This window comes from Crocodylus siamensis, chromosome 4, assembly GCF_052110815.1.
Source record: "Crocodylus siamensis isolate JL-2025a chromosome 4, ASM5211081v1, whole genome shotgun sequence".
Taxonomy (NCBI): domain Eukaryota; kingdom Metazoa; phylum Chordata; order Crocodylia; family Crocodylidae; genus Crocodylus; species Crocodylus siamensis.
Window position 1 is genome coordinate 244,747,022 of NC_143398.1, and position 19,948 is coordinate 244,766,969.

Here is a 19,948-nt window from a genome sequence, read left to right on the forward strand (position 1 = left end):
GTCTGACCTCAATCCCGGGTAAGCTCTTTGAAAAAATTATCCTGGCACACATCCAGGAGGGCCTTGCGGGGGAATGCATGCTCAGGGGCAACCAACATGGGTTTATCAGTGGCAGGTCTTGTCAGACCAACCTGGTGGCCTTTTACGATCAGGTCACCAAATCATTAGACGCAGGGGTTGCTGTGGATGTAGTCTTTTTGGACTTCCGGAAGGCTTTCGACACTGTCTCTCACCCTGTCCTCATCAAAAAGCTGAGAGACTGTGGTGTCGATGCCCACACGGTCAAATGGGTCGCCAACTGGTTGGAGGGCCGCACCCAGAGGGTGGTAGTGGATGGGTTCTTCTCGACCTGGAAGGATGTGGGCAGTGGGGTTCCGCAGGGCTCGGTCCTCGGGCCTGCACTGTTCAACATCTTCATCAGTGACTTGGATGAGGGGGTAGAAAGCACCCTGTTCAAGTTTGCTGATGACACTAAGATGTGGGGGGATGTGGGTGCACTAGAAGGGTGCAATAGGCTACAAGCTGACCTTGACAGGTTGCAACGGTGGGCGGATGAGAATAGGATGGGGTTTAACACTGATAAGTGCAAGGTGTTGCACATGGGGAGGAAGAACCGGCACCACACTTACAGGTTGGGGAACTCTCCTCTTGCCAGCACGGAGACGGAAAAGGATCTTGGAGTCGTCATTGACTCCACGATGAACATGGGCCGGCAGTGTGGGGAGGCAGTCAAGAAGGCCAATCGTACCCTATCATGCATCCACAGATGCATCTCGAGCAGGTCCAGGGAGGTGATCCTCCCCCTCTATGCGGCACTGGTCAGGCCGCAGCTGGAGTACTGCGTCCAGTTCTGGGCGCCACACTTCAAGAGGGACGTGGACAATATGGAAAGAGTTCAGAGGAGGGCCACTCGTATGATCAGGGGTCAGCAGGGCAGGCCTTATGAGGATAGGCTACGGGACCTGAACCTGTTTAGCCTCCACAAGAGAAGGCTAAGGGGGGACCTTGTGGCCTGCTACAAACTGGTCAGGGGGGATCAGCAGGTATTGGGGGAGTCCCTGTTCCCCCGTGCTCTGCCAGGAGTGACCAGGAATAACGGTCACAAACTGGCGGAGGGTAAGTTTAGATTAGATATTAGGAGGCGCTACTTCACAGTCAGGGTGGCTAGGGCCTGGAACCAGCTTCCAGGGGAAGTGGTGCAGGCTCCGAGCCTGGGGATTTTTAAAAGGAAGTTAGATGAGCACCTTGCCGGGGTCATCTGACCCCGGTGCTCTTTCCTGCTAAGGCAGGGGGTCGGACTAGATGATCTACCTAGGTCCCTTCCGACTCTAGCTACTATGAAACTATGAAACTATGAAACTATGAGAGATGCGGGGTGACACGCTAGGCCGGCACGACGCACAGGGACGGGTTAGGAGTTCAGGCTGAACCCTAAGGAGTCGTGCCCATGCATCACCAGCGGAGGAGACTCGGGCCCCTCGCAAACGTCCTCTCCTGTGATTTTCTCTCCGCAGGATTGCCGGGGGGCTTTGGGAGTGCCTGAGGCACAGGGAGGCGGCGAGGTGAGGTGAGGAGCCTACACTGCTGCTCATAAGCAGGCAGAGGAGATGCCAGACTGGGTCGTGCCACAGGCCCGTCCAGCCGGGCGTCCTGCACCTCGCGCATCCTCGCTCTGCGTCTGGCAGAGGGAGGATGCTAAGGGAGGGGTGTTTATACCACGCTTATCCCAACTTCTCTCGCCCTCTACAGCTTCCCGTATTCACAGGCCTAACAGAGGAGTTGCAGCTCTCGCTACCGTGTTTAATACCAACGGAGGGACCCATCCTCAGTGCATCTGTCCAGCCCTCTTTGGTTAAGTGATCAGCCTCCACAACATCTCGTGCCAAAGGGAGTCATCTTGGGCAGGCAGCTGCGTGGACTGTGCTACTTTCTGCATAGTTTGGTGCTGCCATTAGGCTTTCCTTCAGTTACCAACATGCAAGGGCCCCGGGCAGCCTTGGGGGCCTCCTGTGGCTTGGCATCCCTGCTCCAAAGACGCCTCAGACTTGTGCATTTTGAAGCCATAACGGGAGACAGCACACAATACTCACACGTGTACGCAACTCAAACGGAGCAGCCAAGCAAAGGCAAAGAGGGTGCCATAAAATCCATGGCCATCAGTATGCCACAGCACAGCAAGACGAAGGGCTGGATGAAAGGCAAGAAGCCCAGGGGTTTCTACCACAGTGTCCGGCTTGCAGGGAGCCAGATGCTAGGGATCAGCCTTCTGCAGCCTGCATGTGTTACAAAGAAGTGCAACATGCAGGTCTCCCATCCACCCCAAGCAGCTGATGATGTGGGCTGACCCTAGTCCTACGCACCGCCACGTCCAAGGGACGGGTAAGTCTGTTGCACTCCTGCTCTGACATCTGAGCTGCTGGTCAAGCCCCTGCGACCAGTCAGGACCCCAAGTTAGACAGGCTGCCTGTTAGTCCAAGCCTCCTTTCTCGCATGCATGGCCCACGTCAGAGATGCACAGTTTAAAGGCCACGGTTCCACGCCCAGGGGGCTGCCAGGCAGAGACAAGGGGGAAGCTGGAGCAGGGGGCACAATCCACGTGGACAGTAGAGTTAGAGGGCTCGATGCTGCTGCACGGCCAGGTTAGAAACACTCAGAGCATCACCTTGTGCAGCCGGACCAGTCGTGACTTCTTAGCTCTGACAGCTGCATCCAGCTAAAGTGCACACATAGATCATTGAGAACCTCTGCTCTGGACACACCACCTCCTACCGCTTATGCTAGGGGAAGCTCTCCCGTGGCTTTCCATGGAGCCAGGGCTTTATTTGGGAAGCTACTAAATGATCACACATGCTCAACCAGGTCAGTCCCATCCAGAGGGCAATGTGGCCTGTTCCACCCACATACTCACCCAGTCCCTCCCATGACCATCTCGAATTGCAGCAAGCAACTAGCAGCAGGTCTGAGTGCTTTACACAGAGATGCATCAGCACTAGCTCTCCCTTTTACGGATGGAGAAGTGACTTGCTTAAGGAGACCCAGCGAGTCAGTGGCAGAGCTGATGGGTCCTGACTACCGAACCACGCGGCCTCCCAGGAAACAGTATCCGAGGGACCAGATTTATCCCTGGGTGAATTCAGTCTTGCCCAGAGAGAGGTGAATCAAACCTAAGGACCTTTAGAGCATCATGCAGGCCAGGAGGGAGGAGTCTTGTCGAAACTGCTTCCCTTCTGCACTGTCCAAAGCCACCAACCTCTTGGGAGCCCAAATCCAGACACTCCACATGCCGAGACCCACCAGAGACCCCGGGAACCAGCAGTAGCACAGTGCAGCCAGCTGCATGCAGTGGGGCAAGCAGGCGGATCATGCAGCCGGGGAGTCTGCAAGCCTGCGCTCACGCTGCGCCGCCGGGGCACATCTGTGCTGTCTCGCAAGCAGACGCCGCACCAGACAATCTGGCGGGAGCACGCAGGGGAGGGGGAGGGAAGGTTTCATCCACTTGGCAGCAATTCTCTAAATCTGGGACAAAACCTTGCAATTCAAGGACTCGCCTAGAAAACGCAGGCCGGCTGGTTGCATTAGCAGCGAGTCCTGAGCCTCGGCAAGCTGAGGAAGTTTCAGCCAAAGCTTTTAAAATAAACAGCTGAGGGACACAGCGGAAAGTCAGGAACCTCTCATCTGAGGTTGTGCGTGACAGAGAGCATCTCAGCTTAGCCTGGGAGGACATTGCCGCCTGCTGGCCAGCTGCATCAGAGCATCACCGAATAGGCTGCCGTCCGGCAGGACAGGATGTTCATAATAAACAGCCGGTTCAGCTGGGGGTCCACATACAGAAGAAGGATTTGCCAACGGATCCAGAGCTACAGCCTGTGCCCTGCTGCATCAAAAGCTAGGGACAGTGGATGGGATTAAAAATTAAGCGGAGAGGAGGGTCGATCTCGCAATCAGTTGTGCCTCCTTGCTGGCTATGCAAGGACCTGTACCAATCGGTTCCTGCGGCTCTGCCAGGAGGAGGAAACCCTGGATACGCAAAGGCCGTTGGAGGGAGGAAGAAAGGGATCTTATCATTGAGGTCCCCACCCTGCACCCCACTTCGTATGCCATTAGCCAGGCTCACCCCTCCGCCCTGTGCGTGCATGCCGGGCCCCCTCCCACCATCACGAAACAGCTCGAGAACAGCACGGCTCGCAGAGGGGAAGCAGAAGCAGCGGGTGCCCGCCCTGCCCCGCGCGCCCCTCACCTGCTCCTCGGGGTTCTCAAAGGGAATCACGAGCACGACGTCGCCTGCCTTCAACTGCAGCTCGTCGCTGTCCGTGGCCGTGTAGTCGTGCATGGCCTGGACCTGCGGAGAGACGGCGGTTCTGGTGAGCAGAAGGTGTCAGCATCTGCCTGGGTCTCCGAGACCCGACAAAATCCCACTGAACCCCGTAAACCCCGTGGTTTCAGGTCATTCTGGCTGCCTGCATCCAAGGGGCTGGGCCCCCTCTCCTGTCTATCCCTCGCGGAGATCTGTTCTGCTTCCCCCGGAAGGAGGTGCCTCAACCCAGCAGCTCAGCAGCTAGCAGGCTGTGGTCTCTGGACTCGGGTGTCCAGCTGAGTTCTCCAGGTGAGGCGCGAGTGTGAACTGGGTCAACCGCATCCAAGCCTCTGAGCAGCTGCTCTTGCTCCCAAATCACACAGAGGCTGAGGGTTTGTGGAGCTTGCTGGCGCCCGTCTAGGGCACACACAGTGCCCCGCTGTTCCCATGCTAGCTCAGGGCACTGACACTTTACCCCAAGCTATGTCTGAACCAAACCCCCGTGCCAAAGACCTTCCAACTCGGAGGCGCGTGCCATCTGCACCAAGCTCCTCTCCTCCGAGCAGGGTCCTGTTATGGCACCATCTCCAGCCCCCAGATCTGCCCTCCGAGGAGAGCAAAATCCAGCTCTGCGTTTTGCAAGCCAAAGACTACCTTATTCTCCCAAGTCCTGGCTTTCCAATGGGCTGCACTGTGTTTCTCAGCACATTCCCTCCAAGACATTCACTAAATCAGGGGGAAATGAGATTCACCCAGTCCAGGAAATGCTGCCAGGGTCAGGTGGAGCACCTCACTGAGCACAGGGGTGCGGGGCTTCACCAAGCATGGTGCACCGAGCCAGCAGCCCTGTCTGGTGGGCACCTGCTGAATCAACTTTCAAGGCAAAACTTTCTCTTTTGCATACACCTGCATACTCTTCTGCTCAGTGACCAAGAGCAATAGCTGCCACCTGAGTCAGACAGCCAGGTTGCTGCATTCTGGGATGGCTTATGTAGGGGTGACCCCAGCCTGAGCTGGGGGTTGGACTAGACAGCCTCCTAAGGTCCCTTCCTCTATGGTCTCCAAGCCATGCATAGGCCCATCACCAAGGAGTCCCTGGGGATCAGGCAATGCAGACCCTGCAGAGCACCAATCAGCACACTCACGCCTGAAGACGGGGCTTTGTTTTCAGGAGTTAGGGCGCAATCCCACTTCACTCTGCACACCCCAACAGCTGGCTGCAACACTTGCACACAGCTTGCGATCCTGCTTCACATGCAGTGTGGATATCCAAGTGTCCACGCAGGCATGGAGCACATGCAGGAGGCTGCATATTCACCAGGCAGGTACACAGCTCTGTACCTGCCCTCCTTTTGAAGCTGGCCTCCTGCACAGCCAAGAAATGGAGGTATATAAGGCCAGGAGGAAGAGCATAAACAAGATGGAGGGGGTGCACCTGTGTGAAGGGATCAAGCCCAGGGTCCCAGCACACTCCATAGATTCATAGATGCTAGGGTCGGAAGGGACCTCAATAGATCATCGAGTCCGACCCCCTGCATAAGCAGGAAAGAGTGCTGGGCCTACATTACCCCAGCTAGATACACATCTAACCTTCGCTTGAAGACCCCCAGGGTAGGGGAGAGCACCACCTCCCTTGGGAGCCCGTTCCAGACCTTGGCCACTCGAACTGTGAAGAAGTTCCTCCTAATATCCAATCTAAATCTGCTCTCTTCTAGCTTGTGGCCATTATTTCTTGTAACCCCCGGGGGGGCCTTGGTGAATAAATACTCACCAATTCCCTTCTGTGCCCCCCTGATGAACTTATAGGCAGCCACCAGGTCGCCTCTCAACCTTCTCTTGCAGAGGCTGAAAAGGTCCAGTTTCTCTAGAGAGCTCCTCGCTCTCAAACTTCCCCCTGGCACTGCTCTCCACCCATTTTATCTAACAAACAGGACATGCAAGGGGCAATGCTCAGTTCCAAAGGCAGCCTTGATCTTCAACATGCTACATCTGTTCAGAAGGATCTTCATGGTCTGGCTCCTGGTTTCCACACATCAAATCTACTGTCCTCTCCCAACCACAGTCTCTCCCACAGCACCCACCTCCTTCCTCCCTCTTCCTAGCTGGGTTCACCACTGCTGTTCTCCACAGTTTGCATTATTTCTCCCCAGAGGGCTTTTGCTTTTTCCTGCCCTGGTTTCTAATCTCTAGGTCCCATGGCTTCCCATCCTTCTTAGTGTTCCCACTGCTTCCTCGTTCACTGTCACTTGCCAAAATCATCTGCATGTTGCCCTGAAGAGTTTAGCTTTGCTAAGAGCAAAGACAGGTTCTGGGTCTTGTGTCCTATCCAGCATGTGAAGCTGGCAGAGACCGTAGCCAACCATGACCATTGCTAATGCAGGAGGAAGAAGAGAACCCAGCTCAGACTCACAGAAAATTCAGGTTGAAGGGACCTGCAGAGGTCACACCTAGTCCAACCCCCTGCTGCAAGCAGGACCAGCCCCAGCTACATCATCCCAGACAAGGCTCTGTCTACCCAGGTTTTCAAAACCTCCCAGGATGGAGATGCCACCACCTCTCTGGGCAACCTGCTCCAGTGCTTCACCACCCTCCTGGTGAGAAAATTCTTCCTTAAATCCAACCTCAGCTTCCCTTGCTGCAGCTTGAGCCCATTGCTCCTTCTGTCATCTCCCCCACTGAGACCAGCCCAGCTCCAGCCTCTTTGCAGCCCCCCTGCAGGGAGGTGAAGGCTGCTCTTCAATCCCCCTCTGTCTTCTCTTCTGCAGACTCAATCAGCCCAGGTCCCTCGGCCTCTCCTCACCAGTCCTGTCCCCCAGATCCCTCACCATTTTTGTTCCCCTCCACTGGACTCTCTCCAATTTGTCCCCATCCTTTCTGTAGTGAAGGACCCAGAAGTGGACACAGGACTTCCCAGCGATGACTAGAGGGGAAGGATCACTGCCCCCCATCTGCTGCCGTCGCTCCTACTGATGCAGCCCAGGATGCCGTTAAGCTCATTCTCCTGCGGCCGTCCAGGCCCCGTCAGGCTGACAGGAGCTACTACAGAAAGTACAGGAGATATCGGAGCAGAGACAACAGAGAGCAGGTGCTGTATTTCACTGTACTCTCTTTTTACCCTTCCAGGGGCTCATGTCAGTGGGGACCGTTCCTCAAGGCAGGTTCCCGGACTAGCTGCAATCCAGTTCCTAGGGCTGCCTACAGCACGGGTGCCTTCTCCTTCCCCTCAGCCTCCACCTGCAAGCTGCAACGCGGCCGTGCCACAGCACGAACGCCTCCTGCGATTCGCACCGGGGCACGTGCTCAGCATCGTGGCCTCGCCAAAGCAGCCTCTGCCTCACCCTCCTGGCCACCCCGCCACTCCCACAGACAGGTGCTCACCTTGAAAAGGAAGCCCGGTGGCATGTCGGCCCTTTCGGAGGCACCGCTGCTTTCCACGGTCCCGTTGACAGTGGCTGGGAAAGTTTCCACAACTACAGCAGGCAGAGAGCCCTGCAGGGAGCAAAGCCACACTGAGAAAGGAACAGACACACGTTTACAAGCATTTATCCCTGCCCTGGGCACCCACTGTCGATTCAGCCGGCCCCTGGCGGCGTGCCACAGATGGGCAGCGGGGTCTCCCAGGCTGCAAGTCAAAGGCAGCTGACAGCCATAACTCACTGCCCCGGAATAAACAGGAAAGCAGAGAAACGGGCAGAAACCAAGGAGAGACCAGGGTTTGCAATGAGTGGTTATTTTGGGGGCAGCGACTGTCTTTAATCTGAGGAAGGGAGACGGTCCTGACTTCTTCCAGGCGACGTGGCTGATGCATTCAGCCAGGTGATGTATTTCCTGGGGGGAGCAATACTCCTCACCTTCCTAGCAACCACCGCAGTGGCCCCGGGCAAGTCGTGCAGTGCCCAAGTTGAGGCAGCAGAAGTTAAGAGGCTTTCTCGAGGCCATAAAGGAAATCAGTGCCAGAGCAGGAGTCTGGTGGGGGGGAAGCATTCGACCCTAAATTAAAGCTGAGCGTGACTCCCCCAGGCATGAGGGAGCGGGTCAAAGGAGCAGGATGTTTTCTTGTCTGGATCTTCTCACCAAGACGGGGGGTCTGGAGGTCCCTTCCAGCCCTCTTCTCTAGGACTCCCTGAGGATCATCAGAGTCTTGGCTTGAGTGTGCAAAGCACGCACAGGGCAACCCTGCATAACTCCTTCGGGGATGGGGACCGCCACAGACACCGTCTGCGTGCAGAGGGGCCAGGCCTGATCACTTTGCCCAGGAGAGGGGCCCTGGGGGAGGGGACCCTGCCTCCCCTGGGTTCTTACAGAGCCAGATCCTGAGTCAGCTTCAGTTTTAGGTGCTTCGGCTCCCGCTGCCGCTCCTGCTGTCCCAGCTGCTTCGGATCCGCCGGAAGCGGCATCTGCAGGCTGCAACACAAGAGCCGCCCCGGGCGGAGAGTTAGAGAGCACAGGGGCAGGAGCGCGTGCACACACCTTTGCATGCGCATGGGCATGTCCAGAGATGGGAGAAAAGCTGCCCCCGATACCAGCTACCCTCTCAGACAGAAATCATGGTCAGGCACCTCGACTGCTGCTCCTCCTTTTCCTGGAGCTCCCTAGTCCAGGTTGCGCTGAGATAAATCCCCGCTCGCCTTCCCTCTGCTCCCAGGCGGACGCCCTGGGGAAGTCCGTGGGAGCAAACAAGCCTTCGGCAAAATTTGGTTGATTGTACAGGAGCCACAGACTGCTAAGATGTTATAAAAGCTCAGGGCCCAAGGGAGCGCTGGGCTAGGGGCTCAGCTAGCTGGTATGGACGGACACAGCTATCGGGCCTTCCTCAGATCTAGGCTGATTTACACCAGCTCCTGGCTGGCCCAGGAGGAATGAGACTCCTGTTTAACCTTCCAGATAGGGAAGAGGAATGGAAAAACTACCAGGGAAGCCCCTGATTCAACAAGAGCCTATTCAGTTTGCAGCTGGGCCAAGAAAGAAGGTTTGCTTGGGTTGTAACTTCTGAAAGAAGGAGTTTTCTCCGAAGGGTATCGCCTACTGACAGCGGTTCCCGAGGATTGCCATGACTGGCTCGTGCACTCAAAAAATGCCACTTTGAAACCTGACGAGCATGCTCCTTGCAAGCCACCTCAACTACACCCGGGTCCTGCTGACCTAGAAACCTCCCAGACAGCGTTTCTCCACTCTCCACTCCCACACCCCCTGCCCCTTAAAAACCACAGCCATCGGGCCACTGTCTGGCCCTCCGTGCTGCTAGAGAGAGAGAGAAACCGTGAGAACGGAGACCCGCTCAGCCGTGCTTCCCAGCGCGCGGCTCGGGTCTACATCAAGGCGAGGCCTCTTAATACACGAAATTGCCGTGGATGAAGAAGGATCTTGAGTGCCACGGCCCAGGAGCATGCAAACAGGACAGGCACGAGGAAAACACCGTCGGCAGATAGTCGTTACGGACAGCACACGGCTATGCAGCAGGCAAGGTAAGATATGTGTACATACATCTGCACCACCCGCACACGACATCCCACATATCTGTATACACAGAGGACGTGTATATGAATGTACACTCCTGGGTTCACCGACTGGCACGCTGCATCTGTATAGTCTCTATACTGACTAATATAACCCCTACTAAAAAACACAGGCATTTTCATAACGCGGCGGAGAAACTTGCATCGCTGTCCAGAAGGCCGAGCGGTGTCGAGTCTCTCAGGCCCCGATCCTGCCTGTGCTCCCTGTAGACAGACCCTTGCGGGGGCTTCAGGAAACAGGGCAAAGTCCTGAAGGGTCACCATGGGATCAGGGCCCTGGCAGGGGCTGGTTTTGCACTGGGCATTGCCATTCCCAGGCACTGCCATTCAGGAAAGGCTGCTCCAGCCAACAGCCACAAGGCTCTCTCTGAATGCCATTTAGCATTGAAAGAAAGGCGGTTCAAGACCCGTCGGGCTTCCAGCTCCGACTTCGCTGCGCATAGGAGGCCTGACTCGATCCCAGCACAGCAGTGTGGGATTCGGGACACTGGTCTTTAATACTGACATAAATTGCCCAGGCATTTAAGGACCAGTCTGGTCTCCCCTCCCCCCCATCCTGTCACTTTGGCAGAGCACAGAAGCCACCGGCCCCTCTGCTGCCTGGCACATTGTGCCCATTCTGCAGGAGCAGTCACCAAGCCGGCAGGCGAGGGCTTGGTCAAAGGTTAGACAGCGAGTCACTCGCTCTCCGCCAGACGGAGAACTCAGGCTTTCTTAGCGGCTCTCCTCAACCAGACAATGCTGCCCCAAACACTCTCCAAAACGGCAAGCTGATTTGCTAACCACTCTGCACCACCTCCCATCTGACCCTAGTACTAGACCTCCCAGAGAGAGGGGCCAATACCTCTGTGTCTCCACACGTTAGCTCCGGAGATGTGCCCAGTCAGCTACGAAAAAGCTTAACGGGAACCCGCTCTCCGTGAACCGAGTCAGGCATCGGGTGCAACCGTTCGAATCTGTTCAGTCGCATGCCAAGTCCACAGAGACTGGCAGCTCTCTGGGGCAGGAACCGCTTTGTTACCCAGTGCATGTGCAGCACCTTGTGCAATGGGGGCCTGGGCCAGGACTGTTATCATCATGCAAAAATAACTAAATAAAAAAAATCAATAAAAGAGAACCCAGGTGTCTATGGCCATAAGAGCCAGCCTGCGGGCATCAGATGCCATCTATTCCGGTGAACATTGTGTTTGGGATAGACTGGGACTTGAATTACACTTACTTGGGCAGGCTCGGTCTCAGTGGGCTGGCTGGGCCAGTCCACAGCAAAGGCGCTATCGCACTGATCCACAGACTGCATGCTGCTAGACGAAGTCTTTTCAGGCTGGTGGGTGGAATTGGGAACGAGGGACAGGGAAGGAGGAAGATGGCAGCGGATGGGAATGTGAGAAGATAAAAATGAGAGGTGTGGGGTAAATGGGGAGGGGGAAAGAGTAGAAAAATGAGACGCACACAGAGGTACAGATATTCTGGGAGGACATCTGCAATTCTTCTGCAAACGCATGAATATGTCGTGGTAACCAGTGCCATTACTCGGAGGAAAAAAAAAAAAAAAAAAAAATCAAGCACACCAAATGGTGGGTTGGTTTACAAACATTACTTTCAGGCAGTTTAGGGCAACGATGGTGAGCCTGGGGCGGAGAGAGAGGACATCTGACTGCGCAGAGGAGCAATTTGGGTTTGGGGTATTTTTATGTTCATGTCATGGTGAATATGAGAAGCAGCTACATTCAAAAGCAGATGTGAGGAACGCACGGGCTGTCTCCTTGGGGTCTGCAGATAGGCAGGATGCATCTGTTGCAAGGAACCTCCTCACGGCTTTGAAACAAATGATTTAGTCTGCAGGGACGACATCCGGCGCTCATGAAAACCAGTGACTAACTGCAAGGTGGTCCCTTTCCTTGTCCTGATCAATGCGCCTTGCTTCTAGCCCGCAGCACCCTCCTGCCGCAACATGCTCCCCTGTCCCAGTCCCGGGACGTCACAGCTCAGCAAATGCAAGCACTGTCCATCGTCACAGCCACACACCTTTCTTCAGCAGAAACTACCAGCGCTGCACACTGAGGGCAAGCCTATACCACTTCCAACACAAATGAAAACAGAATAGATGGGGCAGGATTTGAACTCGGGTCTCCAGGGCTAACGACCGTATGCCCACGCCAGGTAGCTTCTCCCGCAGCATCCCACTTTGTTCACTACTCTGCTAGGTGGAAGCAAGGCATGGTTATGTTTTGCTTCCTTGCAAGACCTCCCATATTGTTACCACCCCTAAGCCCATCCTCAGTCCTACCTAGATGGGTAGTGAATTCAAAGTATACACCAAGTAAAGCACGTGGCAGAAGTCTCCACCAACAAGGGAAGGGGACAGAGCTGGACCAGGGTTGAGATGCACCCACAGACTCCCTCATCCAGGTATGGCAGGACAAGGCCCCCCCCCCTCAGGTCACAAGCAGCCTCCATACTGAAGCAGACCCAAGCCACCAAGCTGGCCCTGTCCCTCTCCTGATGCACTCTGAATTCATTTATAAGCCAAGCTCCAATGCAGACAGCTTTCTACAACGAAACAGCAATGCAACTGCAAGCCCGGCTGGTGGCCAGGTTTAAACTAACAGGCTCCTGCAAGAAGTCTGCTAACAACAGTAGCAGTAACACGGAGATGAATACCCCAGGTCGACAATCATTGCTTACCCCCCCTGCTGCCATTTAACATGCACTTTACACCCTTTCACTTCCCTCCTCATCTCTCAAACTCACCATATCCAGGGCTTACGGGGCCCATGGATATTCTGAATATCTCGCGCTACCACCATCCCGCTGCCGATTCCCACAGCAGCCCTGGGGAGCACCGCGTTCAATACTACACAGGTCTCTCCTGTTTAATCAGATGCACTCCCAGGTTGCTTATTATTTGGACTGAATGAGCTTGGAACTGGGCTCGATGCCAACCGACATGCGTTTGGCCACGTGTGCTTGTATTTGGGTAAATGGAAAGAAGCTGCGTTGAGCAAGGCAGCTCATTTACAGAAACTGCATTTTAATAAGTGAGAGGTACAATCCAGTGACTCTCCCGGATTTCAGCAAAAAGCATGTTGGTGTCATCCACTTACTCTATTTTAGCTACTGCACAGCATCCCGGTGTCTGGACACTACTCCACATGCACATCCCAGTTTCTGGACATCACGCCACATCCACATCCCAGTGTCTGGGCACTACTCCACATCCGTAGGGAGCTGGGGGAAAACACTTGTTTTTCCTGGATCAGAAAGCCTTGCTTTTCTGCCTTGTTTTAGTAAGTCAGCAGCTTTACATATCCCAGGTGCAAGGGTACCAGATTGCACCTTGGATGTGCACGATGAAGTCCCACGCGGGTGGGAAGCACAGGCTCTGAGGGGACGTCTGACTGCCATCGTTTTCCAAGTTAGGAGCAAAACAAAAATGACAGAGAGATGCTTCCCCTGGTGATTCCTGTGTGATGCCAAATGCTACAGCTGGCTCCAAACTGCCCTTTCTCCGGGAGCCTCCAACAGCAGGGTGGGTCAGGATCAAGGGATGGGTTGACAAAACTGTCTACCACCAGCTTAGTCCTGAGCCCTTTGGGGGAGGGCAACACAGACATCTCATAAATAAGCAAAGGCATTGCTCGGTGGATTTTCAAGTGTGTAGCAAGAACACACATTTCCTTCCGCAGCAGCCTCCTCGACACGCAGATGGGGAAAGGGGTTTCCACCTTCTGAAGCCCCGCTGTTGTTGCACCGGCTGCAAGGACATGGAAGAGGAAGAACATGCATCAGTCCTTCCCACGATACAAGAGCAATACCCAAAAATAGCAAAGAAACCACGACTTCAGCAAACAAACCAGCCCTGGACTGTTTTGGGGAAGGAACAATTCGGCTGATTCACGAAAACTGAGGTTGGGCCACGTGACCGAATGCTTCTCAAAGGAGCAATTGTGGAGATGGACCGAAGTAACCCAAGGGGCTCTGCTTTTAAGGCAGGAACCATTACCCTGTAAAGGCATGACTTTTTTTTTTTTTTTTTTTAAAGAAGAGGAAAAAAGAGATAGAGCACAACATGGGGAATGACATGGATGAACGCGACCAGCTAACAGAAAGCAGGGGGAGCCGCCTTCTCAACATGCCCCAGGCGTGCACAGATCGCGAGCCACACCAAAACCTTGGGCCAGCTTTTCACCTGGTATAAACCAAGGTCTGACACCAATCAGGGGCTCACAGGGATGTTTTGAGGTTCAGGGCCACATCTCGATGATAAAAACTCAGCGTCCCCAGGGGCAGGGCCTTCAAGCACACCACGCTGCTCCAACTGGACGGTCTCCTAAACCCAGCCACAGCAGGGGACAGGCTCCTTCACTTGGGGGCTAGCTAATTAGCAGTCACTCTAATGAGCCTGCACTACCCCCCGGGGCAGTGTGCAGGGGCATTTGCACTGCCCGCCTGGAGCGCAGAAGCTTGTGCGACGGGGCTGCCCCCGGGAGGGTGAATTTACCACCCATCTCTCTGAGTGCAGACTTGCTGCTACAAGCAGCAAGCCTGGCTAATGACCTCCAATTTACACGGGGAGGGGGGTAAACTGAGGGCAGCTGAGAGGCAGGTGCATCGCGTTAGGCAAGAGACGGCAGGAAGGGAATAAGAGGCCAGCGGGGGTATGGAGAAGCGCAGACGTGGCTATACAGCAATGGCAGGATTAGGGACACAGACAGCGATGCCAAACACCATGGAGATGATGGGAAAGTTCGCGGCACAGGCGACGGGGTGCTCTTCTGGGAACGCCAGGCGCGAGGCCTGAGTGCATGGCCGCCGTCGAGGCCGATCCACGACACAGAAGGCAGAAGCGGGTTCGAGACATCGTGCGGTGGGAGTGATGGGGGGGGCAGCGCGCAAGAAGGTGGCACCCGCACATGCCAGGGGAGATGGCAGGAGTTCACTGAGAGGAGAACGGGGGATGAGTCTTACCTCCCATAAATCCCAGGGGATAGACTAAGCATGTCAAAGAGCAACAAGAACAAAAAACAGGTTGAGACTCAATTATTGCAGCAGTACAAATGTCGTTCAGCACGAGGCAGACATACACATTCAACGGCACTTACCTCTGCATCTTTCTGTTTTCCTTAATTGTTTGAGACATGAAACTCAGTCTCATACAGAAGAGTGGTTAGCTGGACCAGGACCTTTATGCCAAGGAGCTCTGCCAACCCAAAAGCTGTGTGGACAACTGGCCTAATTAATGTGATAACATCACAAGAATATTGGAAATATCCCAGTTGTGGATTATACCGGCAGCTGCTGTCCAAGAGAGCAGGCCGAGATTAGGGAAAACTTCCCTTTCCTTCATATTGGAAGCAGAAGGCCTAGGCAGAGGGCACTGTCTGAGCCCAAGAATGGCTTCAAACACTCAATTTAGCAAGAGTATAAACCAGGGCTGGTGCCAAATTTGCATTACACGGAGGGCAGGACACATGCTAATCTTGTGTCTTTAGGAACAGCCATATTTCCCAATCCTTCCTCTCTGCACAATAAGCCTCGACCCCATTTCTTAACTGGGAGTCGCATGTTCATGCAGAAGGTAGGAAGCTCCAGGCTGCTCCCCCGTGACGGTCCGCCCAGGCCAGCCTCCTGTTTCTACGAGAGGCCAGGACCAGCCGTCCTCAGGAAAGCGTAACACCTCCAGGACAGTGACTTACACTGTTGGAGGAAGTTTCTCTTTAGCCCCAAGTGGAGGTTGGCAAAGGATGCCATTTCCCTTCCAAAGTCCTTCCTGTCCAAGACGATGGCAAATTGCTAGAACTCCCTGCTGCTCGCTGAACTGACAGTCACTTATGGAAAGCACGTAGCAGCGAGGGTGCAATTCCCATCCACACAACCAGGGAAATCTCCAGAGGGCAGGTGGAAAGTGCTAAGGATGCACACGCTGGCTGAGCTTTCAGGCCTCGAGAAGAGGGTCCGCTGGGTGCGCCCCCGAACATCCGTGTATGAGGGTGCAGATCAGATTGCTGTAAGTGCAAAGCCAGGGGCACAATTACCCGACTCAGATGCACAAGTGCCCAGCGAAGCACACAAATGTGCCGGCGGGCAGGTACTCGTGCCTGCTGCGTGCCTCTGAAAGTTCAGCCAACGCAAGACTATACAAGGTGGGCACAGGCTGCCCCCAGTTGTCAACAGTTCATTCAGGCAAGAAAGAGGGAACGGTGACATGAACAAACCTGGGAGACGGGAGTGGGTGCCTTCCCCACACCGGCATCTGGTTTAAGGGGATCAAAATCCAGATCCAACAGGCTGGCTCCCTCCTGGAAGGGCCCAGGGGCATCAAACTTGGCAGCAGTAAGGAAGAAAAGCAGTGTGAGCATTAGACAAGCGCTGGAGACAGACTGTGTGGCAGCTGATAACCAAGACTTGGGTTGCACATGGCGTATTGCCTGCTCCCTCCAACCTCCTTACCACCTACAAGTGTGGGCAAGGCACTCGTGCAAACAAACCTGACCCTTTCACATAAAAAAACTCCACCCTAACACACTCTACATGTCTTAACAGCTGGCATGGCCAACTCAAGATAGCAGGGCCTATTAGGGCAAAAGTGCCAGCTTGGAAGAGGTCCTCTTCTCTTCCCAACTATCCTTTGGGGCTCTCTTGCACCAGAACCAGATACACTGCACTCAAGGTTATCAGTCCCAGCCTCCTCAACAGAAGCCATCACCTTCAGGACTGAGCAACGGCAATCGTTTCACTCCCAGAGTCTAGACCGGCCATCCTCAGGGCCTCGAGCCGTGCATGGGAACGCATGCCTGACGGCAGTCTCAGCACTAACCCCCGCAGCAGCTAACCTGCCTTCCCTCTTTGCTGAATCCCACACACCGCCTATGGTCAGACGTGCCATATGTGACCGTTCGCCTGTAACCGGCGTTAATCAACGCACCCGAATCCCGGTCCGGTTAGCGCAGGCTCCAGCGCTCTCCGCATGGGCAGTCGGAAACACAGAACAGCTAATTTTCCAGGACGTGCACAGATGCACGAGCAAAGTAAGTCCCTTTATGTCTGGTTAACTGGCTAGCTAGAGGCATTATCAGCATGTTCACCCCCAGCCTTGAATGCAGCAGACCCAGCACCACAGTTGCCTACAGGGAATTAATCATTAACTTTCCGTACCGACCCGTGACATTTCACCATTGTGCGCCTCTCCCTTTCTGTCTAGCTCCTCCTTTAAAGGAACAATCCTGCCCAGAGTCCCCCAAGGCCTGTGCTATCAAGCAGATTTCCTCAGCCTCGCTGGACCTCTCGCTTCAAACCCCTTTCAGGAATACCCATGGTTTGTGCTCTGTTTTCCTTCCCCAGTTCCACCAAGACCCAATACTGAAACTGCTCCTGGGACTTCCTAACACACACCAGGTTATCTAGAGACAAGCTTCACATCACGTTAGGATGTGAATTCACGGGTGAAGAAGGCCACGACATTTAGCAGTGCAGCAAAACCAACGCAGCGATCCGCAGACCTATGGAAAGAGGGCCGCACACAAGATCCATGTTCCCATCACGTTCCACCTCGGTGTAATTTCGGCCCATTTTTTACCTTCTCTTGTGTTGTTTAACACCCACAGGAATGAGCTTAGTCAGCTGAAACAGGGAAAGGAGCTGCAGACTTTTGGCCCTTGAAGCCCAAGTGACGAGCATGAACCCAAGGCCTCAGAGTCTAAAACCCATTGTATTCCCATAATGTTTCTCCAGTAAAGTCTTTAACGAGCTTCCAGATCCCAGACCTTACACCTTCCCTTAGTGCACCAAGATAGAAAGCGCCAGCTATACCTCCGGCATCTTACCTGCTGTTCAAGAGTTATGTGCACGTATACCTGCAGCAGATCTGCACCCTGTGCCTCTCTCCCCCAGATCATTAGCTTAACTCAGACTCCAGTATCAAACTAATGTGGCCTTGGAGAAGGCACCAAACAGCAACAGCCACCAGGTGCTCCAGTGGAGAAGCCAGATTATCCCTCAGAGATCACGTCCGGGGGATGGCGCAGTAGATCCATCCAGGGCCATGTGCACTGAGCAGATGCAGACTGGAGTCTCCGGTGACATGTAGGCATTCACACAGAAACACGAGACCAATGATGGAGCAGACATGGAGGTCACTTAGAAACACATGCTACAACCTACACGGGGGGACAGACATTGCCCAGTGACCTGTGGCTTGCTTTGGTTGCGTACACACACACACAGAGCAGGTGTCTGGCTGTCCAGAGGTGAATCCAACTGGAGCCGGAGGACCACTCGGTACCATCGACTGCTCTGAGATGCTGCCGGCGTCCTCCAAAGTCCTTGGCTAAGTGCTCCCTTTTCCCTGCTCTGCAAAGATCTGCCTTGCAGCGGCTCTCTTCCCTTCCCTCCTGCCCCTCATTTCCTACGGTTCTGCAATCCCCGCTTTCTCCTGGAAGCGTCTCAGCAATTTGGGGATCTCCCGATAAACAAGGTCCTCGCACTTCCATGCACTGTCTCCATGAGCCCACGTGTCACAGCTGCATTTCTTTAATCTCCTTGTAGCAAAGACCTTGTCTGTGTGGAGAGCGGCATGCACTTCCAAGGCTCTGCTAACTACCCAGCCCTCCTCGCTGCTGCTCAGCCCGGGTGGTGAAGCTTGAATCCTGGCACCAAAGGAAAAATTTTCCCATGTCCCTTTGGATTTGGACTGCTCTGGGGTTAGCTATGAGCCTAGAAACATGGCTTCAGAGTTGGCAGACACGGTTCTGTGGGTAAATCTGATATCTTTTAGTAGACCAACTCAAAGAGTTGGAAAAATTCTTCTTTGCAAGCTTTTGGGCATAAATACCCACCGTTAGGCTCATATTTACACCCAATTACTAGAACCAAAAATAAAAAGCAATTCTCCTCTGCAGACTACTTCTAATCTAAGACCACCCCTGCTTTTTTCTTTGCCGCATGCATCTTTGCAATCTAAGTGAGCTCTCCCTTCGATAAACCTGCCCCAATCCTTGCCATCTGCATGAAATGGGAAGGACAACTTTCTTTTCTTCTGACCATTTCTCCACAGCCGGGTGGGAGGTAGGAAGCCACAGGTCACTGGTCTGAGTTACAGATGGAAGAAAGGGGAAGTGAGTCGCACCGAGCCTTGTTAGAGGTGTCACTTGTTCAAAGGGATCATTCAAAACAATTAAACAAAAGAAAAATGAGTCTTACGATGCAGCCAGAAAACTGGTCAGGCTCCTTCCTGCCTAGGGGTTACCCAGACAGGCTGGACATTAAATCGTTCTCTCTGTACCCTGTTCCTAGCTCCAGCAGCAAGCTATTAACATGAGAGGGAAGAGGGACGTTGTCCCTTCGCGGCTGTGTCTGACTTTCAGGACTCCAGAGGCATTTGAGGAGAACTAACCCTGTTAAACAGAGCTGCTTGCTGGCAAAAGCAGCCAGCCGGAGGAGCCTGATGGACGAAGAATTTGAGAATACCGAGTCCTCGCCGCTCCAAACAGCAAATCCGCTGAACTGACATCAGTGACGCGCTGCCGGATGGCAGGAGAAACAGGGCTTGAAGGCATCCAGACTGGAGGCAACCCTGTACAGGAGTGTCTGGGGAACTTGGCCCACCCACTCTTTGGCCTGTTTGCTTGATGCAGATCCTGCTGATTTCAGCCTCTGGAGATCAGCTGGTTAGACGCAAGCCTTGGCTTGGAATAACCTTAATTTGTGGATATCCAATGGCTTTTTTTATCATGGTCTGGTGACACTGAATTAGGAGGACTCTGGAATTAGCTAACACCAAAAAACCACTGCTGCAATCTCAGGGCTGCATCCCTCCGTGCCCTGCCCTGCCCTCCTGACCAGGTTTCTTGCCGTGACACCTCTAACGGGGAAGGGGACAGCGAGGAGGTGAGAGGCGGACAGACGGAGATAAGGCAGGGCGTAGCGGCTGACCTGCGAGGGGGTGGTCACGCTTATCTCGGGGACAAAATTGTCATCAAACAGACTGATGATGTTCTCGTGCTTGATGTCCTTGGACGGGGTGAGTTTTGGAGGTGGTGGCACGGGAGGACCTTTCCTCAACTGCATGCAAGCGAGCACACGGCGACAGCACAGATGGCGACACCCAGAAAAACCAGAGACAGGAACCAGGTTAGCAAAA

The 19,948-nt window shown here is 54.3% G+C and overlaps 1 protein-coding gene across 11 annotated transcripts in view; it reads right to left on the reverse strand.

Moving 5' to 3' along the window:
- BIN1 (bridging integrator 1) overlaps window positions 1-19,948 on the reverse strand; it is a 128,946-nt gene that overhangs the window by 9,463 nt on the left and 99,535 nt on the right. For 5 of the 11 annotated variants that reach the window (XR_016442127.1, XM_090046072.1, XM_090046069.1 and 2 more), the window contains 5 exons: window positions 19,741-19,869; window positions 8,597-8,698; window positions 7,673-7,783; window positions 4,238-4,339; window positions 2,663-2,713 (listed from right to left, as the gene is read on the reverse strand). Coding sequence is in view for 10 of the 11 variants with exons in the window: in XM_090046072.1 (XP_089902198.1) it covers window positions 2,663-2,713; window positions 4,238-4,339; window positions 7,673-7,783; window positions 8,597-8,698; window positions 19,741-19,869 (495 nt within the window). In the remaining variant the exon portion in view is untranslated. Of the gene's footprint in view, window positions 1-2,662; window positions 2,714-4,237; window positions 4,340-7,672; window positions 7,784-8,596; window positions 8,699-14,472; window positions 14,803-16,025; window positions 16,134-19,740; window positions 19,870-19,948 lie in introns of those variants that run through there. The other 6 variants (XM_090046074.1, XM_090046071.1, XM_090046067.1 and 3 more) reach the window with 6 other exon arrangements.